Source organism: Apis laboriosa, unplaced genomic scaffold (genome assembly GCF_014066325.1).
Source record: "Apis laboriosa isolate Shangri-la unplaced genomic scaffold, ASM1406632v1 scaffold4_cov146, whole genome shotgun sequence".
NCBI classification, from domain to species: Eukaryota; Metazoa; Arthropoda; class Insecta; order Hymenoptera; family Apidae; genus Apis; species Apis laboriosa.
In genome coordinates this window covers 1,037,597-1,064,843 of record NW_025223501.1, presented here as the reverse complement: position 1 = coordinate 1,064,843, position 27,247 = coordinate 1,037,597, and the positions used below count along the sequence as shown (strand labels likewise).

General features: G+C 27.8%; 5 protein-coding genes across 9 annotated transcripts; 1 reads left to right on the top strand and 4 right to left on the bottom strand.

The window, feature by feature from the left end:
• Positions 1 to 275: 275 nt before the first annotated feature.
• LOC122717224 (kelch-like ECH-associated protein 1B) lies at positions 276 to 3,798 on the bottom strand. Its single transcript, XM_043941077.1, has 7 exons — positions 3,156 to 3,798; positions 2,768 to 3,067; positions 2,512 to 2,676; positions 1,760 to 2,427; positions 1,412 to 1,660; positions 1,036 to 1,334; positions 276 to 945 (listed from the first exon to the last, which is right to left on the bottom strand). The coding sequence occupies exons 2-7, from the start codon at positions 3,056 to 3,058 to the stop codon at positions 767 to 769; spliced, it is 1,851 nt and encodes a 616-aa protein (XP_043797012.1). The 5' UTR covers positions 3,059 to 3,067; positions 3,156 to 3,798; the 3' UTR covers positions 276 to 766.
• Positions 3,799 to 7,837: 4,039 nt separating this feature from the next.
• Positions 7,838 to 12,958, bottom strand: LOC122717221. Of its 3 annotated transcripts, XM_043941071.1 has the most exons (8): positions 12,828 to 12,958; positions 11,904 to 12,429; positions 10,819 to 11,834; positions 9,885 to 10,746; positions 9,449 to 9,798; positions 9,004 to 9,376; positions 8,865 to 8,935; positions 7,838 to 8,788 (listed from the first exon to the last, which is right to left on the bottom strand). In XM_043941071.1, the coding sequence occupies exons 2-8, from the start codon at positions 12,345 to 12,347 to the stop codon at positions 7,846 to 7,848; spliced, it is 4,059 nt and encodes a 1,352-aa protein (XP_043797006.1). In that variant the 5' UTR covers positions 12,348 to 12,429; positions 12,828 to 12,958; the 3' UTR covers positions 7,838 to 7,845. The 3 variants fall into 3 exon arrangements, with proteins under 3 accessions (XP_043797006.1, XP_043797005.1, XP_043797007.1); XM_043941070.1 differs by having other exon boundaries at positions 11,904 to 12,845; XM_043941072.1 differs by having other exon boundaries at positions 8,865 to 8,932; positions 11,904 to 12,845.
• A 385-nt stretch (positions 12,959 to 13,343) lies between these two features.
• On the bottom strand, positions 13,344 to 16,331 carry LOC122717226 (putative uncharacterized protein DDB_G0282133). The gene is made up of 5 exons (XM_043941078.1): positions 15,705 to 16,331; positions 15,302 to 15,597; positions 15,063 to 15,227; positions 13,864 to 14,976; positions 13,344 to 13,776 (listed from the first exon to the last, which is right to left on the bottom strand). The coding sequence occupies exons 2-5, from the start codon at positions 15,587 to 15,589 to the stop codon at positions 13,672 to 13,674; spliced, it is 1,671 nt and encodes a 556-aa protein (XP_043797013.1). The 5' UTR covers positions 15,590 to 15,597; positions 15,705 to 16,331; the 3' UTR covers positions 13,344 to 13,671.
• A 1,730-nt stretch (positions 16,332 to 18,061) lies between these two features.
• LOC122717222 (cyclin-G-associated kinase) lies at positions 18,062 to 23,130 on the bottom strand. The gene is made up of 7 exons (XM_043941073.1): positions 22,918 to 23,130; positions 22,306 to 22,367; positions 21,643 to 22,228; positions 20,795 to 21,579; positions 19,808 to 20,527; positions 18,648 to 19,733; positions 18,062 to 18,546 (listed from the first exon to the last, which is right to left on the bottom strand). Exons 1-7 carry the CDS (start codon positions 23,039 to 23,041, stop codon positions 18,439 to 18,441), a joined length of 3,471 nt encoding a protein of 1,156 aa, XP_043797008.1. The 5' UTR covers positions 23,042 to 23,130; the 3' UTR covers positions 18,062 to 18,438.
• Positions 23,019 to 26,783, top strand: LOC122717223 (ubiquitin-like modifier-activating enzyme atg7). Of its 3 annotated transcripts, none has more exons than XM_043941074.1 (9): positions 23,019 to 23,146; positions 23,846 to 24,048; positions 24,150 to 24,618; positions 24,688 to 25,004; positions 25,086 to 25,386; positions 25,452 to 25,799; positions 25,871 to 25,986; positions 26,128 to 26,422; positions 26,489 to 26,783. In XM_043941074.1, the coding sequence occupies exons 1-9, from the start codon at positions 23,108 to 23,110 to the stop codon at positions 26,543 to 26,545; spliced, it is 2,145 nt and encodes a 714-aa protein (XP_043797009.1). In that variant the 5' UTR covers positions 23,019 to 23,107; the 3' UTR covers positions 26,546 to 26,783. The 3 variants fall into 3 exon arrangements, with proteins under 3 accessions (XP_043797009.1, XP_043797010.1, XP_043797011.1); XM_043941075.1 differs by lacking the exon at positions 23,019 to 23,146 and adding an exon at positions 23,612 to 23,719; XM_043941076.1 differs by lacking the exon at positions 23,019 to 23,146 and having other exon boundaries at positions 23,913 to 24,048; positions 24,139 to 24,618.
• Positions 26,784 to 27,247: the final 464 nt, after the last annotated feature.

Here is a 27,247-nt window from a genome sequence, read left to right as displayed (position 1 = left end):
TATAATATAATTGTAATAAAAATAATTTTATGTTATGATATAATTAGATGACATTTTTTTTTATTAGAAAGTAAAGATTATAAAATTATTAAGATTTTATAGAATATTAATTAAAAAAAAAATATGTAGAATTTTATATATATATAAATTTTTTATTTTTCTGAATTAAGTCTTTCAAAAAATTGTATATCATAATTAAATATTTCTTAATATATAGTTTATAATTAGAGGCAGGACATAATTGATTAATATTTATTAATTGATAAAATAAAAAATGCATAATTTACTTATTGATATTTTACATGTATATATATATATATATATATATATATATATATATACACACATGCATGTATATGTGCATATATCAGTATATTACTTTAATACATTACAAATATACAGCGCTTTTCACAAATAAGATTTTTATAAAAATTTTTTTTTAAAAATAATGTGTATATATACATAATGTGTCGCGCATATATATAAATAAGATCCTTATGATTTTATCACATATATGCTGCTTCTAATCAAACGAAGTTATTCGTCTTTTCAGAAAAGAAGTTATAAAATATTGATATAATGAAGTTCAATCTCAACAGCTTACTCCACAACACAAAAATATATAATATATTATATCAGTCTGTAATTCATTCAAAGTTTTAAAAACTGTTTCTATTACTTTTCCTGTGTTTTTTTTATACATTTCTTCAATTTAAATATTTTATACCAATATGTAAATTAATGCCTAACAATTATATCATGATGGTCATTTTTCTAAAGGTATATTATGATCTAAATGGTCGCAATGAATGGGACATTGGTGATATGATACTGCACTTGCATGACCTGATCTTCCAGATGTCATTGGTACTCCCTGTTCCCACATATCTTTTGCAGGATCATAAATTTCGACTATATTTAAAAAATGTTCACCATCATATCCTCCTAAAAATATTCAAGCAAATTTATTTAATAAAATTAATATTAAATGCAAATAAAATTAGCTATATAAAAATACTTTTTTATTTTTCTTACCCATAGCATATAGCTTTCCATCTAGTACAGTAACACTAAGCGCACTACGAGCAATAGTGACATTACTAACATGTTCCCATATATCTTTTTCTGTATCATATCTTTCTACAGAATTTAATTGTCTAGTTCCATCATATCCTCCTACCACATATATATATTGTCCAAGATTGGCTACTCCAGCTCCTGATCGACTACATTTCATAGATGAAACCATTGTCCATTCATCATTTTCAGGATGGTAACACTCTACGGAATTTAATCGGTTCGTTCCATCAAATCCACCAATGGCATAAAGTAATCTGTCATAATTTTAATTTATATACATAACATAATTTAATATGAAGTTTTAAATACTTAAATAATTTTCAAATTTTACCTATTAACTACAGCTACTCCAACTCCCAGTCTCTTGATATGCATTGGCTTTACATTAGTCCAAGAATCATGTTCTGGATCAAAACATTCAACACTATTATGATATTCTACACCTGCACTACCTCCTACAGCATATAACAGCCCATCCATCACAGCTACTCCTACTCGATTTCTTGGAACAGACATTGGACTGCAAGCTCTCCATTGATCTGTGAGTGGATTGTATCTATCAACCCAATCACTATCATATCTGCAAATTTATTATAAATTCTTTAATTTTTTGTCTAGTTTTAATTTATATTTTTATATAAATAAAAATATATATAATCAATATTTATGAGAACCTTACCTACTATCTGGTGAATTATTTCTTCCACCAACAGCATAAAACATACCCTTTAAAAATGCTCCACCTAATCCAGATCTCGGAACAATTAATTTAGCATGTTGAGTCCAAGTTTTTTCATCTACATTATATCCTTCTAAAAGATCTAAAGAATGTTTCAAGAAACCACCAGCTATATATATTACTCTACGAGTATTAGGGGTTCTTTCTTTCACTACTGGTTTTTTATGAAGAGTCAAATCTTTAAAAATTTGTGCAAGATATTCTCTACATGCAGGTACTTTTTTCAAAACATCACAATTTTTCATTTGTTCTCTAAGAAAGTTAGGAGTGAGATATTGACATCTCACTGCATGCAATATATGCTCCATTTTTGGTCCTCTAGCTTCTTCATTGTACTTAACCCATTTTAAAACTGCATTGTATACTTCTCTCTCTTCTTGTACATTTAATTCATCTTTTCTCACAAGTGCAATTAATTGCATTGCAGATAATTGTAGGAACTCTTCTTCCTGACATATTTGACTAAAATGTTGAACAATAAACTGATTCGCTTTCTGATATAAATTTTGACAACCATGCTGTTCAGCAAAATTAGCAATTCCAATAGCATTTGTCGGATCTAATTGTCTTTCCAAAAATACACAACACGCATCTATGACATTACTAACCTATTTGATAAATAATATCAAATAAATAAATATTATGATATATATTTTATTTTTTGTCAAGATGGTATTTAAATATTTGCATACCTGAAACATGGTGGCTGCTGATAAAAGGGAGCATACTGTAATTTCTGTAACTCTTATTTGACCAGTATACATGAAGTACATTAAGCGTGCCATAGTTGTTGGACTGACACCTTGAAGTTTTACCCTAGACATTTCAGATTCTTTCAAACCTCCAGTAAACATTGCCTAGAATATATATAATAATCCAATATCATTTTCTATTTGTTTTATTATTTTATATTTATTTATATATTCAAATTTTTTTAAAATGAATTACCTTAAAGTATGGACTAGCAGCAGCTAAAATGACTTTATGTGCATAGAACAATTCTGATTCTACTTCTAATATAACATCAGTGAGCATATGATGACTACGCATAATGAACATCATTTTCATAGCATCTTTAATATAATTAGCCATGTAAAAAGTCATGTCTCCAAGATCACCATGTTTTTCTGTAGAATCTAGACCTTCACTCTCTGTCATGAATGAAGGACTAGATCCAAGATTCTTGGAATGAAAGCTACCTTGAGCTTCTTTTTTCATATAACAGTCTTCTTCATCCATTAAAATAACCTATGAAAAAATTAAATTCATCAACAAAAGATAAATATAAATTTTATATAAATTCATAAATTATGAACAAAATATTAGTTATACTTACTGAAAAGATCGAAAAATCTTTGGTAGAAAGAATTACAAATTACGAAAGAAGTTAACAATTCTGATAATATTCTCGATATAAAATAAAATTAACAAAAAGAATTGAGAAAAGAAATGCAGCTAAATAATCATAATTCAAAAATGCTATTTATCGGATAATTTAATAACAATACTTGATGACGCAGGTACGAGATGAATGATGAATATTAACTATTACAATGTTGATACTAGTTCCACCAAATTATCATTCGCACGTGTTGAAATCTTGTATTGACAATTATATCTTTGTCCAAAATGAACATCAATGTATCAATAATCATATACACAGCTTTCAATACTTATTGTATGCTTATTTTAACACATTGTTTAAGAACTGATAAGAACAACTTGTTTTCTATTGCTTTCAATGGACTTCTCAATGAAAAATATGCCTTATAGTATCTATTTTCATAATTCGTATATTAATTTTTTACATGTGTGAATAGCAAAAATTCAAACGGCGAATAGTAAAGAAACAGTGTAAAGAAATTGTTTGGGAAAAAATTAACAATAATATTTATATGTCACTATAATCGCTAACAGTTCAGTCTTGCCAAGATAATAAGGTAATAAGAAAGTAATGTCTAGATTGTCTAAGCATTGGGTGCTACACGGAACTACATACGAAACAAACACAAGCGAAAGTTCGGCCGTGAATTAATACTCGTGATTGTGATGTGATCATAGATGACGTGAATGACTTGCACTTATTTTACTTTGATGATCGAGCATTTAGCTACTCACTTCGGTTTCTACTTTTAAGACCATTTACGCACCTTTGATCCAATACGTCCGGTAATTTTTTTTTGGCTGGCATTTTGTTACTTAGGAATCGTTTAATATGTTTTAAATATATTAGGTTATGTGTATGTATTTGCAAATTATATTATTATCAATTTCACGAAATATACAATAAATTAATCACGAATAAAATAATTGATAAATTAAAAACATTTTTAAAAATAATATGTGAAAAATTATAAATATAATTACATTATATATTTGTATATTTTTTTTTTTATAAATTAATTTAATATTATAATAGAAGAATTAAGAGATTGTAGATTAATGTTTAGGAATTGATAAGATTAAGAGAATCTCATCAAATTCTCATAATAAGAATGATTATTTTGAGACAATATATTTATTTCTTATTAATATGGAGTTTTCAACAATAACAGTATAATAGTAGGCGTAACAAGAGAGACGAGGTAGGTTACGAGGAACCTAACCTAATACCGTACGCCAACAAGTCACTGTCCACAAAATCTCTGTGATGTATTATAATTATTATGTATAATTTTCTAATCTTTTTTATAATTTTATAATATTTAGTCCGTTTCTTTAAAATTATGCACATTATATTTAAATTATAATGTGCGTAACTTTATTGTAATAGAAATAGATTTTTAAATCCTGATATCTATTAAAAGAAATCTTTTTTAAAGTAATATTTAATTTTTAATAAGAATTTATATATTACATTTTATTAAAAAGTTTTTATTCATATGAGTTAAATGAAAAATATATTGAGCCTTGAGATTTTTAACATTGTATTCTATGCATTCAAGAAATTTATTATTAGATTTTCACAACATACAAAGTTCCATTTTGTAGTGGTTATTGAAAAAATAAATTTCAAAGATAATAGGAACCTTGTTCTGTGAATTAAGATATTTTTATGCACAGAATTCAATGAAAATTTTTTATTTATTAATATTTTATATTTTATTATATTAGAAATGTTCTCATAATTATATTGATTAATATTTTGTTATAAATTTAAAGGAAAAAAAATTTTTTTTTATTTATTTGCAATATATCATCATAATTCGAACTTTGAAAACTTCGAATTTCGTTGAGAAATTTTCAAAATTTTTAAAAAAACATTTAAAGAATATGTATGTTTTAAGACATTACAATCTAATATAATAGTAACATTTAACAAAATTTTTAAATTAATATAATAATATTTAAAATTATGGCAGTGTTCTATGATAATATAGAATAATTTTATTGCCATAAAATAGAAATAACATATTAAGGCTATTATGATATTAATTATTCTTAAGAACTGTAAAATTGTAAAAATTTATTTTAGATTTATCATTAAGTAATTAATTATTATTTCTTCAAAGTTCGAATTTTTGAATGTTTCAATTTTAGAATTTATTATTTTATATTATAGAATTTATAGATGAAAGAGAACATTTCATGATATTAATTTAAGAAATGGAAAGAAAAGAGCATGAAAAATTTATAAATTTTCATATAATTTAACCAAAAAATAAAATATATTTTTCTTATATTAAATAGGCCGATTCAATTTTTTTATTATTATATGTAATAATTTTTAAATTGTAATAAAGATAGAATTACAAATAATTTTTGCTCTGATCTTTCCACAAAATGTTCATGTTATATAGGTTCTTGTTGGCGCACAATGAAATAGGGGGCTCGACCTTTAATTCAGTGCAATAATGCCTCTTCAGGTATCTAGAGTAGAAGACACATATGTACAAGGACTTTCAGAAGATAGCTTTCTTTCTTTTTTCTCTTTTTTTTATATATATTAAAGCAAATGAATATATCACTTGGATATCAATTGAAAAAAATAAATATATCACTACTGAACCAAATTACTGGCAGAACCCACATATTAAAGAATTTTACAACTATTAATTAATTTAATAAGTCTATCTTTGATTTAGTTAGGCTTGGGTGACTCTAAACTGGCCCCCTATATTTGTATTTTGATTAATTCCTGAATTTGCTGTTGTAAGCAAGATAGCGCTTTTTTTTTCATTATTAATCCAATTAAAAAAATTTATAGAAATCAATTTTATCATTTTTAATATAATAATAATTTTCTTTCATCATCACATATGAGATACTTTCAAAAATCTATTAGCTAAAAAATGATAATATATAAATGATAATTATTTAAACAGTGAAACAAATGCAATTAATTGGGACACTTTCATTCATAATGATTATTTGTTATCATGCAACAGAATGAAGATTTAAATGTACGTAATTAATCATCAAGCAACTTTGTTAACTTATTGAATCTCTGATGTATATTGAATTTATTTAAATGTATTTTTGAATTTCAGGGATCTAACATGCATTCATGAAAGTCTACCTTATTAAACTTTCAGGAATTTCAATTATGAGTGTCAGATACAATGCCTAACGAGAAACTATGAAACTAAATTGCTATCTTCTATGTATAATTTATAATTGTATAGCGAATTGCTCAGTAATACGATTAAATGCTATATTCATAAGTAAAGAATTGGGCGGATCGACTACTCCTAAGGCCTCGCTCATCAATTATTTTGAATTAATTTAGTCCCACACATTCATTCTAAAAGTCTAAATTAGGATAGTTGGGATTAAATTGAAAGGACGTTAGTCTATTTTCAGTTTTTCTAGAAAATAAAAAAGAAGAAACAGAGAGTGCATATGTATGTGTATGTTCAATTCCGATGATCCAACGATGCATATGTGCAATTTCTGAATATGTTCAATAGTTAATAATAATAATAAAAATAATAATAATAATAATAATAATAATAACAATAATGGGATGAATAGTATTGTATAGTAAACGTATGATTTTTTTCCATTACCAATGAATGAAATTACAAATAGAATGATTAATGCGTGCATACGATCATCATTAAATGTTTGTTAATAGAATTTGATTCTATTTAATGACATACCAGCAATTCGTAAAAAAGATTTATCTGATTAAAATTTTATCCGCCTTTAAATATTTATTATTCATTCTTTTTTTTTTCTTCTGAATAAGATAATATTTTTAATAAGATTATGTATTTTTTTTCTTTTAGTAAATGGTCATTCTATGTCGAGAATTCTATGAGCGAGTCTCTCCCTCTCCATGAGAGAATTATTAAAAGGTATATGGCAGTATGCGAGTCAGTGAAATTTCATAAACCAATATTCCTTACTTTTCACTTAAGTCTATTCAACGTTAATTCTTCTTAGTTTAATATTCATCATTCTTTTATATGAACATTTAAATCTTCATTATATTTCTTTCAAATAGCGAACTGAAAAAAGTTGATGAATCATCTACAAATGATTAAAATAAAGTTAAGAAATACGGCAGTGTACGATGTCTAATAATCGTATTATAATTTAAAGAGAGACTCGCTCAAACCGACAACATCTGTAGAGTTTAAAATGCCAACAAGAAAATATTTCAGTTACTCATTTAAGTCGCTACTTATTAGAGACAATCTACTAAAGTTTTATAGCACTTTTTTTCCGTTTTTTTTTTTTAATCAACATACTCTATCAGTATTATCAATGTATGTAACAACATGAACAAATAAAGAGATATCGTTTTTCTTTATGGGAGAATCTCTTTCTTGTGTTACATTTTAAATATTTCCGAAGACACTGTGTCTATGTATATATTTTTTCGTTTATATATCTTTTTTTTGTTTTACTGTTTGTCTGATTTTTCCTCTACAAATTGACCTATAAATCTGATATTGCTTAAATCGATCAAAGCCCCTCAGAGGCAACGATTTTTGAAGCTTTTAAGACTCACTTTTGTAAGAATTTTCTCTTTCTCTCTCCCTTTTTTATTGAAATTAAGTGACATAGTCTGTTGTCTATCAAGGAGGATGCAAATCGCGATGATGGGCTCTAGCACTTAAAATCGCTTTCAATTCGGATTCTAATTGTTTTTTCGTTCGTTCGCTTACCGATCGGCCTCCCACTACCGGTTGAGCGGTAAGTCTTGGTGATGGTAAATCAGCCATCAATTTGCCAGTATCTCTGTTTTCATGACTTCTTGCTCTTCTTATAGGCTTCTTAATGGGTAAAGTATCATCCTGGATCTTCTCATGCGATGGCCGTTCTAGAGACAATGTCATTTCTTGATTTAATGTATAAGTGGAACCACTGGCCATCGCTTCTGAGGACCTGCTGATGTCTATCGTTCCTGAGCCCCATTCACGAGATAGCTTTCTCCCTATGGCCGAAGTTAATTCGTTATTCGGCGATAACAATGGACTCTTGGATATATGATAGGTAGAAGAATGTGGTGGTCTCAAGGTAGCGAACACTGGAAACGATTGTCCTCGTTTTGCTGGACTTCTGGCATATCTAGGTGTAGGTGCACCTCCTCCAGTCGATTCACCTTTGATCGTTGGTGTCGTACTACCGGTGGAATCGCTTTTTGTTGGAGCTAAAGGTCTTAATGTTGCACTACCTCCGAAATGAGAACCTAAACGTGGAGGTGGTGATCCACCATCTCCATGACTCAAACGACGACCCACCGTTTCAAGAGGACTTCTCGCTCTTAAATTGGTGCTACTTAGAGTAAACTCTCTGGGCTTCATAGGAGCCTCCAAACTGATAGGAGATAATCCTAATCTAGAGCTTGATAAATTGGTCGAACTTCTACTCTTCTCTGACCTCTTTGGACTTCGAGGCATTAAAGGACTCTTGCTTTTGCTTCTTTCTCTTCCCTTTATAAGTTTCTCTTCTTTCTTGATAGTGGATATCTTTTCCTGCTCTTCTGATACAGTTTCTATTTTTTCCTCTTGTTGAACTCTGTAAAATTAAAATGTTATTCTTGTTAAATTAAATCACCAAAGCATGAAATAGTTTCTTAAATTCTTTAATTCACCTTCGAATTTCTTGGATCATCTCAAAAAACTGAGCTTTACTTTTGCGTCTTCGACGTTGTTCGTGTTCCTTCTGGAACATGGATACCTTGTAGATATATGAAAAATATTACAAATTTATTGAAACAAAAAGTTACTTACTCGTTTGACACTTTTTTGAAAAAGGGAGGCAATTTGTCCTTGTCGTACCGTGTGAACCAGTTCTCTGGCAGCATGGTGTGGCGACACCAGCTCTACGCAATTGATGAATCTGTATAATTTCTGTGAGAAGAACATCACATTACGGCTGCGCCATATAGAATCCTCCGGTCTGTGTCTCAATCTGGGCAATGTATATTTGTAAAATAAGTGTTCCCCAGCTAAAATAATTGTACCGAGAACAACACCCATTCCTAGAAGACAGAATACGCCAGCTACAGAAGCAACACCTAATGGTCTGGGTTGTCCTCCTTGCTCATGTTCAAAACCGGTATCCATTCCTTCTCTTCCTCGAATGCAGGGTAAACCACCATACCTAGATATTTAGTTTTAATTTATTTAATCTTTTTTTATTTATACTTAAAATTATATAATTTTAATAAACTACCATTTTTCTTGCAGAATATCCAGTAACCCGGTACTTGTATAATTAGCTATAACTCTGGATATACTTTCTTTCAAAGGATGACCTTTGGTAAGGGCAACAGCATAAGTATCTTCATTTATAGTATCTCCAATTTTTTGCAATCGACAGCCATCATCTATCGCTCGATAGTAATCTAAAATAGGAGTGTCTGCTATAAGTATATCTAAACTACCATTTCTTAATCTCTCTACACCCTCAGCAACATTTGATAAAGAATATCTAGCCATGTGGGACCATAATTGTGCGTTTGCTTTCTGTACATAGTATTCGGCTGCGGACGCTCTTGGTGCACCAACCTTCTGTAATAACAACTGCAACAGATATTATTAATTTTTATTATCATTCGAGATAATATATATTTATTCAATGTTGTTATGCAATAAAAATATGTTCTTACACTTTTATCGTGATAATTGCTTACTGCAGGATGGAAAAAAAGGCCCGCGATAAGGGCAGCTATGTTGGCTGTATAAGAGGCTACGAAGATAACCGAGAAACCACCCCAAATATTGATCAAAAATTTATTAGGCCAGGATTTCGGTGCTTTGAAGGCAACTAAATGTCCACAAAGGAGACCCCACATCACCCACAAGGCAGAGGCTATCGAAAAGTTCTTGCTTCGTTGTCTACCCCATGGGTTCAGACCGAACGGGCTGAACCACTCGTAAAGTGCCACTGCTGTGGCAGTGAAATTCAACGATGTAAAAACAGCGATCCACAGCTCTGGACTGAATGGAAATAGAAAAGCAAATAGCGATATTTCTGATTTGAGCTTTGGCGCAGTGAGAAAGCTGACTCCACTGAAGAAATATGGCGTGGTAAAATCAACTACTTCCGCTCTACGAGCAGACACACTGAGCGGTGCAAAGGCTAGTTGAGCTCGACTAGAAACTAATTCTCCCATAATCCCATTCCACGTGCTGCCATTTCTCTTTCCAAACAGACCATCTTTCACCAAATATAAGTCGTATCGAAATCCTAATTCACGAGACACCAAGGACATCAAGTCCATGCTTAAACCATAACAACACATCAGAATATTTTCTTGACGACAAAAAACTCCTCTCAAGCAGAGACCTTCTTGTAGATTTGTAACCATTGTAAATGGTGGTGCCAGTGCTGTTACTATGCGATACATTGGCATCCCAATTTTTTCGCCTCCTTGTTCTAGATATGCGGGCACGATACCACCCCCTGGCCAAATTATGGTATCCAAATGAACTTCTTTTCCTCCTTTTACTGTACCAACTTTGGTCCATCTATGGAAAAAGAATTGAAATATTTATGAATATTTATATTTAATTGAAAAAACGAATATTGTTTAAACATACCTCAATTGAGTCTTGTTTCCTGGAAATCTTATGGCTTGTAAGTTCAGCAAATGAAATTTAGCTTTGTCCTTGGAAAGTTGACTTACAGAATTCCTCAACTTCTGAGTTAAAGTCTTTGAAACAGTGTGCCTCATTTTACTTGTCAAAAATTTAGCATTATTTTTTGAGAAGCATTCTGGTATAAAGTTCTCTTCCATTTGAGCTTCATTTAAACGATTCAATCTAGGTTTTACTTCTATAAATGTTTCGTCCAATGCCTGAGAGGTTTCCCTGATCATTCTGGATAATATAGTATCACTACCCATTAATTTTATGCCAGATGGTCTTAATACTAGCATACCAACTGGCATAAAATCTTTGGAATTCAATTCCTTGTCCTTTATTCTAATATCTTCATCATCATCAAAATTAAAGCTTTTATCTTCTTGTTTATTCACAGACATTTCGTTCTGCCATCTATATTCTTGTAATCGATGTATATCATTCGATAAATTGGGCAAGGAATTTAAAGATAACTGATTTTCTGCTACGAGATTCATGTTTCGATTTATACTCTCTAGGGCTGAAGGATTTTCATTCGTTGCTATCGATGATCTTGAGCTATGTATAATATGAGAGCTGATAACATTTGGTTCGTTAGGTCTTAGTTCTGCTTTCAAGTCTAGCCAAAGCCATAAAAATCTTCCTGCAAGCATTTCATATTTGCCAGCCACAGCTAATATTCTTCGTGCACTGTTCAAGTCAGAACCCATTACTATGACTCCTCCACTACCTCCTTCCTCGGCAACTCTTCTCAGTCTAATTCTCAAAGTTTTATCATTTGTCGGAAGATGTATAATGGTTCTAGGTGTTAAAGTTGTTTGGTTTGCATGCAATAAATCATTGATTGGAAGCAAAGTAGTATCTATAAGAAGAGTGAATGCATGCCAGTTTGCTCTGTGCATTAAAGCAGCAGCAGCTGCTCCCACTTCCTTTGTACTAGACCCTATACGACTTTCGAATTGACCAAGATTGCCCTTAAATTGCAATTTTTTTATTAACTATGCAAAAATTAATTATAATAAATAATTGAACTTATAACAAACCTGTCTAAGAAAATCTTCATGAGTGAACGGTAACCACAATGCTGGAATATTTAATGAAGCTGCAGCAGTCACAAGAAATTTAGCTGCAGAGCCTCCTCCAATAATGATACTTAATGCAGTTCTTCCACCTTTAATTTCATTGCAAAATTTGTTTAATAATGACAGAGGATAGGATAGCGAATCTGTCTTAGGTGGAGCTTCTATGAAAGATACATTCATGTCTGCATGAGATGATTCCAGTCTTGCTTTTTCCCATGCTTTTTGTACATCCGTTTTTAGCGAACCTTGTGGTTGTGTCAAAGAAAACACTATACGCCATGCAGCATAAGATGTTCGAAATCGTCCTTTAATTGCTCTCACAGATCTGGCAGGATCTGTGGAGCAGAAACAAAAAGAAGTTCCCAACAAAAAAAGGAATAAAATTCTTCGAAGGAGGCCGAACATCTTCTTTGCTTATATATGTTTCTCCTCTGCGTTATTCTTTACTTAGCTCGTTTGGTTTACATTATTCATGTAAGGTTCCAATCTGTAATTGTTAAAATTAGAATAAAATAATTTGTTATTTTCATATTTTAATTATATACATCATTTATGGTTCATAGACACGTTACAAATTAAAACACATTGTTGACAATAACAATTAAAATATTTTGCGTTTTTATCGTATGAACAATATTTTTCATGATTAAATTTTACTAATGAAAAATAAAGGTATCTGCTCTCATAAAAAATATTTTTTTTATCTCGTGTAACGTTTTACCCGAAAATGTTTTTCACACACTTGCACTTTTCCGTTTATAAATTTTACTTTATTTAAAACATAATCGAATTTTTTACACATGATAGAACAAAGCACAAAGTTGAATAAATTTAATGATTAAACTTACCAAGTTTTAATGTTTAGCAATAGTGAAGATAGTTTACCTTTTCCCAAAGCGAATCATATGTTGCAGATCCGGAGGTGGATGAAGAAGAGCACGAAGATTGCTTTTTAGCCGCCACATAATAGCTATCGATTAGGTAACCGTATCAATTGTCGTAAAATAATGTCAATTGGTCAATGTGGAAGACAGGGATGAACCGTCACTTGCCCTTTTCTAAACGTCCTACCCCGTGCATAACAGCCATTTTCGAGCAGCCCCTCCCTTTAAATTTCACCCCTATGATACACATACTATCTTCTCGCACACATACACTATATGTATGTATATCATATCCATTTCTCCTTAAATTATAAGATATTGAAAAATAAAATCGAATTTTTTTTTTTTTAATTTTTTAATTTTTTTTCAGAAAATTACGATATTGTTCTTTTATTTAAGGAAAATAACAAATAACATTTTTGAATAAATAATGATTATCTTTATTATAAAATGTTACAAATTATGATTTTTAAAATTTAAATTTTTTAAATATGAAAGAAAAATCTTGATAACATTGGGTATTGAATTAATAGGAAAATCGGACGAAAAATATGTTTGAAACATTATCTTTCATAAATTACATTTTATCTTATATACATATATATGTTATGCTGCACTTAACACAATTCACTTACAAAATTTTTTTTTATATTATAAAAAGATGCATGGAACCATTCAAATATAATTTCGATTTGCAATCGCTAAATTTCTTCGAATTAGATTTTTATTGATTTTTTTTTTTTTTCACTAACAGCTAAGATAAAATTAGTCGAATATAAGACAAAGAAATTTTTTACACTTAATTATATGAATCGAAATAATAAATTTAAAAAAATAATGAATAATTAAAATAAATTTTGTTGCAACGCATCGTTTTTGAATATACTCCATGCATTGTTCAGTTCCATAAAAATTAATTTTGCAATATTTTCATTAGCTGTTCCTGCTTGCTACAAAAAATAATACAAAAATATTAAAATCGAATGTATAATCTATATTAATTTTTTATTTTATAATTCTAAATTTTTTAACAATACCTTATCTGGATGCACAGCCAAACAAGCTTTTCTATAAGCTTTCTTTACATCTGCAGTAGTGACTAATTGATGCATTTCGCATCGCTGCCATCTATTACCTTCTGACCATAAAACCATATGTAATGAAGAAAGAAGAGCTCTCAAATTACCTTTTTTTCCTTCTGTCCATTCAACAATTTTTAATCTATCCGGATCTATAATCTTGGCTGCTTCTATTTTTCTCATTTGATTTATTGTTTTTGGATTGTCTTTTTCAGTCTTTCGTGAATTAAAGAAATTGTATCCTTGACTATTTAATAGATCTTTGAAAACATCTTCATTTGATTTGTTAGTTTTACTGTCCGAGGCAGTAATATCATTAATTCTATGTGTATTAGAATTCGAATGAATTGGTATACTAGCAGAAGCAGAAGTAGCTGATGGAATATTATTGTTTTTTGCTGTTCCATTCCAGATAGAGGTTAGTTCAGTAGTTCCCAAAGAATTGACAAGATTTACAAAGAGATTCTTGTTTTGAACGTTCGAATTTCTTGGAAAATTTTCCTCAAATGAAGACTTTTTATTCGATTTAGTATTTTGCACATTTTCTAATAGATTATTCACAGATTTTTTACCAAGTGGATCAAATAAATCTTCGAGATTTTGCTTTGTAGTAGTTTGATTTTCATTCAAAAATAAATCATTCAAATTATTATTACCATCATCATTTCTAGTAATAGGTTGATCGTAAAAAATTAAATTATTTTGAATAGGATCAGTAATGATAGGTACAGTATTTTTTGTTTCTTGCTGAAAAAAATTATTACATTCTCCCAAGAGATTATTTTCTTTCTGATTAGAAAAATTATTTAATTCCGAATTTGCAATACTATTTATACTATTACTATTTGGTATTTCTAAGTTCAACAAATCAGTTTCTTGTAGTTTGGAATTATTTTTGGTTTTCTCCTTTACATTTTTTGCTGATTGTTGAGATACTTCTTCCTTTACACTTACTTTTTGACATATATTCAAGTAATTGTATTGTTCGGCAAAATTAGTAAATCCAATATTAGTTGTGGGGTGTAATTGTTTTTTTAAAAATACACAACACGCGTCTATGACATTACTAATCTATATAATAAATGATGGCAAATATAATAAATATTATCAAATAATTTTTTTTTATTAAGATTTTATTATTTAATATTTTTGCATACCTGAAACATTGTAGCTGCTGATAAAAGAGAACACACTGTAATCTCTGTAATTCTTATTTTGCCAGTATACATGAAATATATTAAGCACGCCATGGTTGTTGAATTGACACCTTGAAGTTTTATTTTAGATATTTGAGATGTTTTTAAATCTCCTGTAAATATTGTCTAAAATATGACCAATAATCCAATGTAATTTTGTATTTGTTTGATACACATTTTGAATTTTTAAAAAGAATTACCTTAAAATATGGACTAGCAGCAGCTAAAATTATTTTATGTGCATGGAATAACTCTGATTCTATTTCTAATATAACATCAGTAAACATATGATGACTACGCATAATGAACATCATTTTCATAGCATCTTTGATATAATTAGCCATATAAAAAGTCATGTTTCCAAGATCTTCATGATTTTCTATAGCATTTAGAACTTCATCTTCAATCATGAATGAAGAACTAGATTCATGATTCTTGGAATGAAAATTGTCTTTAATTTCTTTTTTTATACAATATTCATCATCCATTAAAGTAACTTATGAAAAAATCGAATTTATCAATAAAAAATTTATCATAAAAATTTTTATAAATAAGCTTTACTCATAAATGACATTTTATCAACAAAGTATTAATTATACTTACTGAAAATATCAAAAAGATCGTTGGTAGAACAGAGAAATATATGAATTACGCAAAAATTAATAATTTTGATAGTATCTTCGATGCATAGAATACATTAAGAAAAGGAAAAGATGCAGCTAAATAATCATAATTCGCGTTATTTATTATAAAGTTCTATTTATTGAATAAATTACTGACAATGTTTAATAATGCAAAAATTAAATGAATAATGATATAACGATTACAATCTTAATATTGATTTATAAATGTAAAATTCGCACGTATTGAAATTCTGCGCATTGATAATTTTATCTTTATCCAAAATAAATCGTCAATGCATCAGTGTTTGTTCTTGTGCATATATATATTTTTTCAACACTTGCTGTATAACATCTACTTTAACATATTATTAAAAAACTATTAAGAACGGTTATTCTGAATAATGTGCATTATATTATCTATTCTTGTAATTAATTTTGTGTTCTTGTACGACAAAACTTTAGGCGGCAAACACTGAATAAACGACGTAAAAAGAAATGATTGAAAAATAATAATAATATTTATATGTCACTATAATCGTAAATAATTCAATCTTGCCAAGATAATAAAATAATAAAATAATGTCTAAATTCTGAAATAAAAAATGAAATAAACATATAATAAGTAGAAATTTAATTGTGAAATAATACGTATAATTGCGTTTAATTTTTGATTATTTTATTTTAATGATCGAACACATAAGTATTGGTTTGGACTTTATTTTTGAAACTGTTCACTACGATTGGTAATTTTTGTGAATTGTATTGTGTTATTTAAGAATCATTTAATATGATTTTTAAAATTTAGTTAGATTATATTTGTGTTTTTTCATTTTATATAATTTCATAAATTTAATAAACGTTATCAGAGAAAATATAGTGAAGTAAAATATAAAAAATTACGAATACGGTTAATATATATATATATATATATATATATATATATTAGTTTATAATTATGTTTAGAAAATTAAGTTAACGTTTATAAATTTAGTAGATAAAATAGGAAAATGTTTTTTTTTAAACAATATATTTATTTGTATGTGTTTTAAATGAGTTTTCAATAATAATAAACATAATAAAAAAATAAGGTATGTTATAAAGAAGAATACATATTGTACGCTAACAAATTACTGCCGTAAAAATATTTTCATGATTTTTTACAATTATTTTATATAATGTATAATATCTATAACTTTTTTAATATTATTTAATATTATTTTAATATTAATTTAATTTATTAATTAAATTATTATTAATTATTAATTATATTATTATTAATATAATTATTAATTAAATTATTAATTAATTAATTAATTAATTTAATTTAATATTATTACTAATTTTTTAATATTATTTCCTAAAGTTATAAGATATGGAATTTTAACAGAATAAAAATCATTAAATTTTGATATCTCCAAATTACAATTTTTTTTAAAGTTTAATTTAATTGGTAAAAATTTATAAATTAGATTTCATTAGTTTTTAATATAATATAGTAACATAATTAGTATAATAATTATATTATATTATAATTATATAATGTATATAATTAATAATATAATATAAGTATATTAATTATATTAATTATTATATTAATTATAATATATTATATTATATATTATATTATATTAATTATAATATAGTGATAATATATATAATATAGTGATAAATATTTTGTTATAAACTTAAAGAAAAAGAATATATTTTTCTTAACTTATTCTTTCTTAACTTATTTACATTAATATTTATATTTTGTTTTCAAGAAATTTTCAATTTTTAAAAGAAACATATATATATATGTGATGTATTGATACATTATGATATTTAATACAATAATGACATTATTTATTCTCAAATCAAAATAATAATTTTTAAAAGAAACTTATATATATATGTGATGTATTGATACATTATGATATTTAATAATATGATAATGACATTATTTATTTTCAAATTAAAATAATATAGTTGAATTATGATGATGAAATATAATAATAGTTATATAGAATTTACTGAATAGTAAAAATCCTTCCTTAAATTTCACATAAGTTACTTGTATAGGGCATATATATAAGCATATATATTTTTCCAACTATTGAAAAATAGGATTCTTTTTTTTTTATTTTGTAATTTCCTTTTAAAAAATATAGAAATCATAACATTGTCTTTTATTAGTAACAACTAATTATTTTAAAATATTTAAAATTTTTTTATTATAGAATGTAATAAATTTTTTATTACAAATTATGATTTTTAAAATTAAATATTTAAATTTGTTAAATATTAAAGAATTCTTATATAATAATGGGTATTGGGTTAGTATCGAAAACAATAATATAATCGACCGGAAAATATTTTTATATATTTGGAATCTTCCTTAATTTACATTTTACTTTATATACATATATACGTTATGCCGCAGTTACACTTAATAGAGTTTACTTTTTTTAAGTAATTTTACAAGGCTTTTTTATATCATAAAGAGATGCATATACACACGTTGCCATTCAAATGCAGTACTCGAAAATTTGCATTCATTAAAATTCTTACTTTTTTTTTTTCACTACAGCTAAGATAACATTAGCCGGAATGTAACATAGAGAGATATCTTACAATTAATAATAATAATTAATAATTCTCGGGTCTCTCTCTTTTTGCTAGGAACTACCTTAACTCGTGGACATAACAAGCGTATTACAGTCATATCAAAGTAATTAACTAAATAAATTTTGTTGTGACGCATCGTTTTCAAATGTGCTCCATGCATTATTTAGTTCCATGAAAATTAATTTTGCAATATTCTCGTTAGCCGTTCCTGCTTGCTAGAAAAAATATAAAAAAAAATATTAAAGTCAGATATATATTTTTACAATATATATTTACATTAATTTCTTATTTAGTAATTTCAGATTTTAAATAATACCTTATCTGGATGTACAGCTAAACAAGCTTTTCTATAAGCTTTCTTCACATCTGCCGTAGTAACTAATTGATGCATTTCACATCGTTGCCATCTATCAGCTTCAGGCCACAAAACTGTATGTAATGAACAAAGAAGAGCCCTTAAATTACCCTTTTTCCCTTCTGTCCATTCAGCTATCTTCAATCTATCTGGATCCATAGTCTTGGCTGCTTCCATTTTCCTCATTTGATTTATTGTCTTTGGACTGTCTTTTTCTGCCTTCCGCGAACTAAAGAAATTATATCCTTGACTACCTAATAGATCTTCAAAAGCATCTCCACTTGATTTATTCGTTTTATTGCCTGAGGCAGTATTATCAGAAGTATTGGTCTCGTTAATTGTATTTCTGTGCGTATTAGGACTCGAATGGATTGGCGTGCTAGCAGGAGCAGGACTAGTTGATTGTGGAGTATTAGAATTTTTTGGTGTTCCATTCCAGCTAGAAGTTAGTCCAGCTCCCAAAGAGCTGGCAAGATTTGTAAAGGGATCTTTGTTTTGAGCTGTAAAATTCGGAACGCTCGAATTTCTTGGAAAGTTTTCTTCAGATGGAGGTTTTGCATTACTCGATTTAGTGTTTCCTAACAGATTGTTTACAGTGCTTTTACCAAGTGGATCAAATAAATCTTCAAGATTTTGTTTTGTAATAGATTGATTTTGATTGAAGAACAAATCGCTCAAATTATTGTTACTATTATCATTCCTATTAATAGGCTGATCGTGACCAAAAAGTAGGTCATTCTGAACGGGATTAGTAATAGTGGGTACAGTATTTTTCGTTTCTTGTTGAATAAAATTACCGAATCCTCCTAAGAGATCACTTTCTTTTTGACTAGAATTAGAAAAGATATCTAATCCTGGATTCGCTGCAATTTGTGGAGTATTGTTTATGGTACTGGTGCCTGGCATTCCTAAGTTTAACAAATCAGCTTCTTGTAACTTGATTTCTTCTTCTTTCTCTATATTTTCTACGGATTGTTGAGGTACTTCTTGTACACTAACATTGTTTTGTGTTTCAACTGGTGATGGAACTATAGTTTCCTTTTGACTCTATTATTTTAAAATTAAAATAATTAAAATATATAACTGAAATATTAAATTATTTTTAAAACCATATAACTTACTTCTTCTGGTTTAACAGTTCTAAAACTTTCTAAAGTCTCCTCCATTTCTAAAGTAGATCCAAATAATGGATCTGGTTCTATTTCAGAATGTAATTCTGCTTCCCAAGGAGCTGGAACTCTAGCCATTTTCGAATTCTCTTCAGACATCGCGATATTTAAAATAACACTGAAATTTCCACCAATTTCAGGTGCGTCATCTAAATCCTTTTTCTTGAATATCAATTCAGATTCAGTATGTGGTATGTAACCCGTATGAAAGTGAACAGAAGCAATTTTAATTCCAATCATACGTCCCAATTGCTGCCTTGCATGAAATATAACTAGAGTAACATCTCCTCTAACTGTAGCATTACCAAGTGCTAATGAAACCTTTCCTTTCATCATTCCAAACAATTTTATATCTTCATATTCTGGTCGTTTAGTAGAGAATACTAAAGCTCCATTGCTATAAATATCAATATAAGGTCTACAACCATCTTTTGCCCTAGTAAATAATGGAACTGGTTTAATTATTAAAGAACGAAGAATTAAAGGCTTAGTATGAGGTTGTACACCGGCACTCAGCAAACTCATATAATTAATACTACGTAATTCCGAAGGCTGCAACTGAGGAGATTGTCGCCTGGTTGTGAACATCGCTATTGCCTCCTTAGGAGTATTAAACGCTTTAGCATAAATTAACAAGGTACAGGCAATTGTGGCACTGGTTGTGTACCCATCCTAAAAAAAGAAAAATATATTATATTTTTTAATTAATATAAATTATACTAATTTAACATGCACGCATACACACATTCTTTAAAAATAAAAATAAAATAAAATAAATAAATGAAATAAAATAAAAAATATAAATTTTGTATTTTTGTTAAAGTTTCATTGTTTGATGTAGAAATAAAAATTTTTCTTTTTTATTATATTTTATAATGATTTCACTACAATAATTTTGTAATTTTTCAATTTCAAATATTTTATATACTCTATACTTACATTGCAATATAATACTACAATGTGATTAAAATCGGCATTCAAGTACCGATAAATATCTTGACATATCTGATATAAGGCTGATAATAACGGAGCATTAGAATCCGAGGAAGCATAGGCAAAAGAACAGTCAATATGTCTACCAGGAAGTCTAGACATATTTGGTCGTCCCCGAGATAAATTATATAATTGTATACGAGCTGGTGGAGGATGTCGAGCTTGTAAAAATACTCTTACATCCTCTATGTGATTAGCTCTGTAAGCAGATTCTATTCCATCTGCCGGATAGGGCATAATTAATATACGCGACGTTAAGTAACTGGCATCTAATTCAGTTCTGGCCATGCTTTGTTGCATAGAGTACATCATTTTGCTTGAAGTATCTTTTAGGTTTCGCAAAATATTACCAGCACCGCCTTTCAATGAGCTAAATAGGCCTGTTGTTTGAGCTACGGGGACCTTGGCAACAGTCTGAGTCATTGAGACAGGTTTTGAAAGAGGTACATTTGTTGGAGGAGATGGTCTCGGTGGTGGAGTAGGTGTACTGGGTGGTTGAGCAGGTCTAGGAGGCGGTGGGGTTTTCATTGGGACTTCCACTTTTGGGGGTTCTCTGGGATCAAAATTGTTCGACTCAGCTATCGCCGCTAAACGCTCCAGAATCATTGATGTAGTCAATCTTTGTACAGGAGATACCTCCAGGCATCCTTTTACTATGTCGTGAAGACAAATTAAACGAGGATTAGGTGGAAGTGGAGCATACTTCCCATTGACTATTGCAAGTTTGTTACCTACAAATAAAATGAAACTAGATAAGAATTGGTTCCATTATTAACATAATATAAATTTTATACCTTCAGGAAATGGATGCCTGAGTGTTATTAAGGAGTATATTATACAGCCAAGCGCCCAGCAATCAACTGGAGGACCAATAGGCTCATTGTTCCATGTATCCATCATTTCTGGAGCTCGATACATTGGTGTAGTATATTTTGCCATTTGATCCTCTAAAGTAGCTCGTTTTTGAGCATTCCAAGAAGGATTAGGTAAAATTTGCTGATTGGAAGTACTTCCGAAATCGCAAAGTTTAATCAGACCATCACTTCCAATAAGAAAATTCTCTAATTTTATGTCTCTGTGTACTAGTGGTTCAGGTTGTTGACTATGCATATGATGCACAGCTCTTGTAGCTTGATAGGCTATTTTACAAATCTGAGCAAGAGTCAGAGTGTTTGTAGATAAATTTCTAAGTGTATCCGCTACTGTACCTCCAGGGCATAATTCTGTTACTAATAAATACTCATATCCTTTACGATCTTCGCGATCCAAACGCTGAGCATAAAGATACTGGATTATGTTTGGATGACCAGATAATCTTTTTAAAGTTTCTATTTCTTGTATAATAATTTTATTAGTATCTTCATCAATTGCTATGAGTCTCTGAAAATATAAGTCCATATTAGAATGACTTTTTTTTTAATTTTTTAAAATAATATAAATGTAAATAAATGATTCACCTTAAGTGCATATTCTTTTCCTGTTTTTATATCTTCAACAGCAAATACTAAAGCCCAACCACCTGTTGATACAAGTATTTTAATATTAATTATAATAAATAACTTGAAAATAAATATAATTTTTAATATTATACAAATATTTAATGAATTTTTTACTGAAATTTTATTATTTCATTGATATCTTTTAAATATCAATATTTGAATGAATTAAAATTTCTTTAATAAGAATAAAACTTTTAAATTGAAAATATATATTATAATAAATTATGTAATATTTAAATAATGAATTATATATTAAATTTTCAAAAAACAATATCTATAAATATAGATATTTAAATGCATTTAGATAATTAATTATTTTTCTTTAACACTAATATAGATCATAAAGTTCGGTCATATTCGTATTATATAGCTGAATGTCAAAACAAATTTGACACATGTCAAAAGAAAAGTAATTCACACTGTTGGCACAATGTCAACCATCTTTTATATCATCTGAATTACATAAAAAAATAATTTTATTTGATAATTAGAAACGATCATAACGCAGAAATATTTTAATTAAAATAAAATTGTTTAGTAATGAGATGATAGAAGGGTTGACAGACTCACCCTCGGCGAGTAGCTTAGTCACGCGTAATTTCACATTGTTGATTTCCAATATTTGTCCGACGTATTCATTAGTATTCGTGGCTCCGTTCAAGTATCCTAAAGCGGATCTTAAGTAATCTGACATATTTCCTTTAAAATATCCCGTCGAACCCCCAAAAAGCGTTTTCGTACGTTACAATGCAGACAGCCGATGCTGTCCGGCCATACTGTCTTTGTGACGTCATCAACAGTACCGTACCAACAATATTTTTATATTTTAATAATTGTTATTTTCATTAATATTAATTATTTAAATAATTAAAAAATTAAGAGAAAACTTTATTATGATATTAATTATGTAAATTTAGGCTAAATTAAATCTTCTATTTAGTAATAATGATGAAATTAAATATATATAAATATAAATTAAAAATAGTCTATATAATTTTTATTTTTATTATTTAATTGAAAAATTTTTCAATTTATAGTTTTTGAAATTATATAATGCTTTTTATATTGTATTAATTATTCGAGATTAAATTAATAGAAATTTGAGATTGTTTTGTAATAATAATTATAAAAAAAATGTATTATTATTTTTTATAGATAAAAAATCTAGAGAAAATTATAGTACATAAAAATCTTATTGCTTGATTTTTAAAAGAAGTATAATTCATTACATTGTACAAAAGACGCGCATGCGTAAAGAAAATTTCGCAAATTCATTATCTAAAGCAAAACAAACTATATTTTTTCTTTGATTCTATGAATTTTTTCTTCATGTATTACTAATTCAATTATTAATAATTATAGTAAAATCTATGTTAGTCTGAAATAAACAAATACGTTTAATAATTATTTTATAACTGTTATTATTGTTATCATTTCGGTGTTATATTTTTATTAAATACATGAATATTACATTATTATATGATTAAATCATTTTCAGAAATTAAAAATGTCGGAATTTGTAAAATTTACAAAACTCAGATCTACTACAGATTGTACATTTTGGGCAAAATTTGTAGAATTGAAGATTGACAAGTTTAAATTGGATGAGAAAAGTATCAATTTATGGGGAAGTTATAGTCTTCAATCATTGAATGAAGATAATTTTAATCCATTGGTGTTGGATTTCACATCGTTCAATGAGTAAGTTTATATCTAAAACATATATATGTAATTGCTTTAATTGGTTTATTTTAAATAATAGATATATATGTCAGAGTTAATTCTATATAGGTAATTTTTAGAGACTTGGAAACAATAAATAATAAATCATCTGTTATTTGTTTTGGACATATGATTAATACAAATACTTTTGAAGCATTTCGTCAAATTAATCCTGAACAATTTATTGATTCTATGGGAAAAGATATTATAAATAGTATTCAAGATGGAACAATATTACAAAATCCATGGAAATTATCATTATTTTTAGTATTAGCTTATTCAGATTTAAAAAAATACAGATTTTATTACTGGGTTGCACATCCTACTCCCTTAAAATTACCAGAAATGTATTATGAAGAAATTCCAAAATCGATCACAGAAGAATTCTCAGAGAAACATGTTGAAAATTTATGTAATGATTTTTTACATTTAGACTGTAGAACAAAAAATTATTTCACAGTACTAATATCAAAAGAAAATAAAATATGCATTGTTGACCTAGCAACAGGAATAAATGCTATCAGCATAAATAATGAAAAACAATCACAAGTAAGATAAATTTTAAAATAAAAATATTTTAATATATTTATTATTTACTTATTATTTATTATTTTTTAGGATTACATTGAAATTTATTTTGCATTTTATGATCCATGTACAAGTTCCAATCCAGGCTGGCCTTTACGTAATCTATTATGTCTTTTATGTTGGTATTGTCCTACACATTATTTTTCAAAAATTATTAAATTTATATCCATACGAGGAAACAAGGCACAGAAAAGTCTCGTTTTTAAACTAAAAACTAAAGAATATAAAAATTATAAAAACATAAGAGATAATCTGTTTCTGAGTCATCTAGTGGGTTGGGAGAGCAATTCAAATGATAAATTAGGTCCCACTATAGCTGATTTATCTGATACTATGGATCCAACTAAGTAATTATTTAAAAATAACTTAAATACAAATATTTACCAATTACCTATTATTATTTCATTAATATTTTTATTTTTTATTAGGTTATCAGACAAAGCTATTAATTTAAACCTAAAACTAATGAAATGGCGTCTTGTTCCTAATCTAGATCTAGAAAAGATCTGTAATCTTAAATGTCTTCTGTTGGGCGCTGGAACTTTGGGTTGTTCTGTAGCAAGAGTTCTCTTAGGTTGGGGAGTAAACAACATAATTTTCGTCGATAGCTCTCATGTATCTCATAGTAATACTGTACGTCAAAGTTTGTACAATCATCAGGATGCTATAAAGCATAAATATAAAGCTCATGCAGCCAAAGATGCCCTGCTAAATATCCGACCGAGCATAGTGAGTATTATAAATAATTTTTTTTTATATGAAACTTCATTATATTAATTTTATTAATAATATAGAATACAGAAGGTATAGTTTTACATATTCCAATGCCCGGACACGTTGTTGGTCAAAGCATGCTGGAATCTACAAAGCAATCTTTGAAAAAATTAGAGGAACTTATTGAAATAAGCGATGTTGTCTTTCTTCTATTGGATTCTCGGGAAGCTAGATGGTTACCTACGGTTCTTTGCGCTGCTAAAAACAAGATTACTATCAATGCAGCCTTGGGTTTTGATTCTTATACTGTACAGAGACATGGTACTCGAAATTTTAATAATCAAATTTCTCCAGACTTGGAAGTTAAAAATCCTCGTGGTATGGATCTTGGTTGTTATTTTTGCAACGACGTAACACAACCGGGAAATGTAAGTTTATGAACTTAAATCTAAAGGATTTATACGAATTTTATTTTTTAATGAAAGCTGTTATTTTATAGTCACAAACTGACAGAACATTGGATCAACAATGCACAGTTAGTAGGCCAGGTTTATCACAAATAGCTGCAGGAATGGCAGTAGAATTATTGATAGCTCTATTGCAACACCCTGAAGGGTAAGAAGTAAATTTAAATTTAATTAGATATTACACTTTATATACTATATTATATTTATACATATAGTATATAAGAATAAAAGAATTTATACAATTGCTTTATCATTAACGCTTGATGATTTATTGTTTTATATTTAACAGTGTTGAAGCAGAGGCATTAGTGGGAAATAGCAGAGATAATATCAATTCAAATGACGCAAAATTGGTTGGTTTATTAGGATGTGTACCACATACTATACGCGGATCTCTATGGAATTATGATACCCAACTGACGATTACTCATAGATTTACATCTTGTACGGCCTGCTCTGTGCCTATTATTATTGAATATAAAAATCGGGGTTTATCTTTTGTTTTGGATGCGTGTAATATACCAAATTATTTAGAAAAGTTATCAGGATTAGAAGAAATACTTAAACGACCCGATTTGGATGAGGTATCTTAATTCTATAAATTTTATTAATTAATTTAGTTTAATTTTTTTAAATATATTTAATTACAGCTTTGCTATGCATTGGATAACATAAGTGATGAAGACGAAGACGATCAAAAAATGTGATAAATATTATACAGAATTACAGAATTAGAAATTTTATGCTCATTTAAATAAGCATAATCATCGAGAAAAAGAATTATGGATTCATCTTCCTTTTTTTTTTTTTCGATTCCTACAATATTTAAAATTTTTTTTCCTTGACGAAAATGTATTTGACATGTGTAATATAATACTTAAAAAATTTAATTTTATCATGAAAAAAATATTGAAAATTTATCGTGGAATATATTTCAAGACTATATGAATCTAATATTCATTTTCAATTTTTTCATCAATTTTATTTATTTTATTTTAAATTTTTATTATAATATTGACATTTGACGTAGATTATTTATGTCAAAATATATTATAAACTTAGAATTTGTTCTATTATTGGTATAACTTTTATATAGAGATTTTATATGAAAATCGAAATAATATATATTATATAGAGAATAATATATATATAGAGATTATGTCTCTTGTTTTTAACGTTATAAATATCATCAAATAAAATAAATTTCTTGAAAAAAAAAATTCTATTCAATATTTCCTATTATTAAAAAAATTGTTTATAATTAAATTAAAATTATTTATATAATTATTTCCTAATAATTGTTCAAAGATTGATGTTAATGAATAATGATAAAAAAAATTAAGAAGAATTTTCTTAATAAAATTTTATATATCAACAAAAAATTATGTAAAATCCATATTATAAATAAA

Excerpts from the sequence above, each read along its gene's own strand:
- LOC122717224 (XM_043941077.1), bottom strand. The coding sequence starts at position 3,058 with ATGGATGAAGAAGACTGTTATATGAAAAAAGAAGCTCAAGGTAGCTTT. Across the intron at positions 2,428-2,511 it reads CAGCAGCCACCATGTTTCAG|GTTAGTAATGTCATAGATGC; the intron begins GTATGCAAATAT and ends TTTATCAAATAG. Across the intron at positions 1,335-1,411 it reads GGAGTAGCTGTAGTTAATAG|ATTACTTTATGCCATTGGTG; the intron begins GTAAAATTTGAA and ends AAATTATGACAG.
- LOC122717221 (XM_043941071.1), bottom strand. The coding sequence starts at position 12,347 with ATGTTCGGCCTCCTTCGAAGAATTTTATTCCTTTTTTTGTTGGGAACT. Across the intron at positions 11,835-11,903 it reads ATGAAGATTTTCTTAGACAG|GGCAATCTTGGTCAATTCGA; the intron begins GTTTGTTATAAG and ends TTGCAATTTAAG. Across the intron at positions 10,747-10,818 it reads GGAAACAAGACTCAATTGAG|ATGGACCAAAGTTGGTACAG; the intron begins GTATGTTTAAAC and ends CTTTTTCCATAG.
- LOC122717226 (XM_043941078.1), bottom strand. The coding sequence starts at position 15,589 with ATGGATGATGAATATTGTATAAAAAAAGAAATTAAAGACAATTTTCAT. Across the intron at positions 14,977-15,062 it reads CAGCAGCTACAATGTTTCAG|ATTAGTAATGTCATAGACGC; the intron begins GTATGCAAAAAT and ends TTTATTATATAG. Across the intron at positions 13,777-13,863 it reads TGGCTGTGCATCCAGATAAG|CAAGCAGGAACAGCTAATGA; the intron begins GTATTGTTAAAA and ends TATTTTTTGTAG.
- LOC122717222 (XM_043941073.1), bottom strand. The coding sequence starts at position 23,041 with ATGTCAGATTACTTAAGATCCGCTTTAGGATACTTGAACGGAGCCACG. Across the intron at positions 22,229-22,305 it reads GAAAAGAATATGCACTTAAG|AGACTCATAGCAATTGATGA; the intron begins GTGAATCATTTA and ends TTATATTTTCAG. Across the intron at positions 21,580-21,642 it reads CAGGCATCCATTTCCTGAAG|GTAACAAACTTGCAATAGTC; the intron begins GTATAAAATTTA and ends TTTTATTTGTAG.
- LOC122717223 (XM_043941074.1), top strand. The coding sequence starts at position 23,108 with ATGCTGTCCGGCCATACTGTCTTTGTGACGTCATCAACA. Across the intron at positions 25,005-25,085 it reads GATACTATGGATCCAACTAA|GTTATCAGACAAAGCTATTA; the intron begins GTAATTATTTAA and ends ATTTTTTATTAG. Across the intron at positions 26,423-26,488 it reads AACGACCCGATTTGGATGAG|CTTTGCTATGCATTGGATAA; the intron begins GTATCTTAATTC and ends ATTTAATTACAG.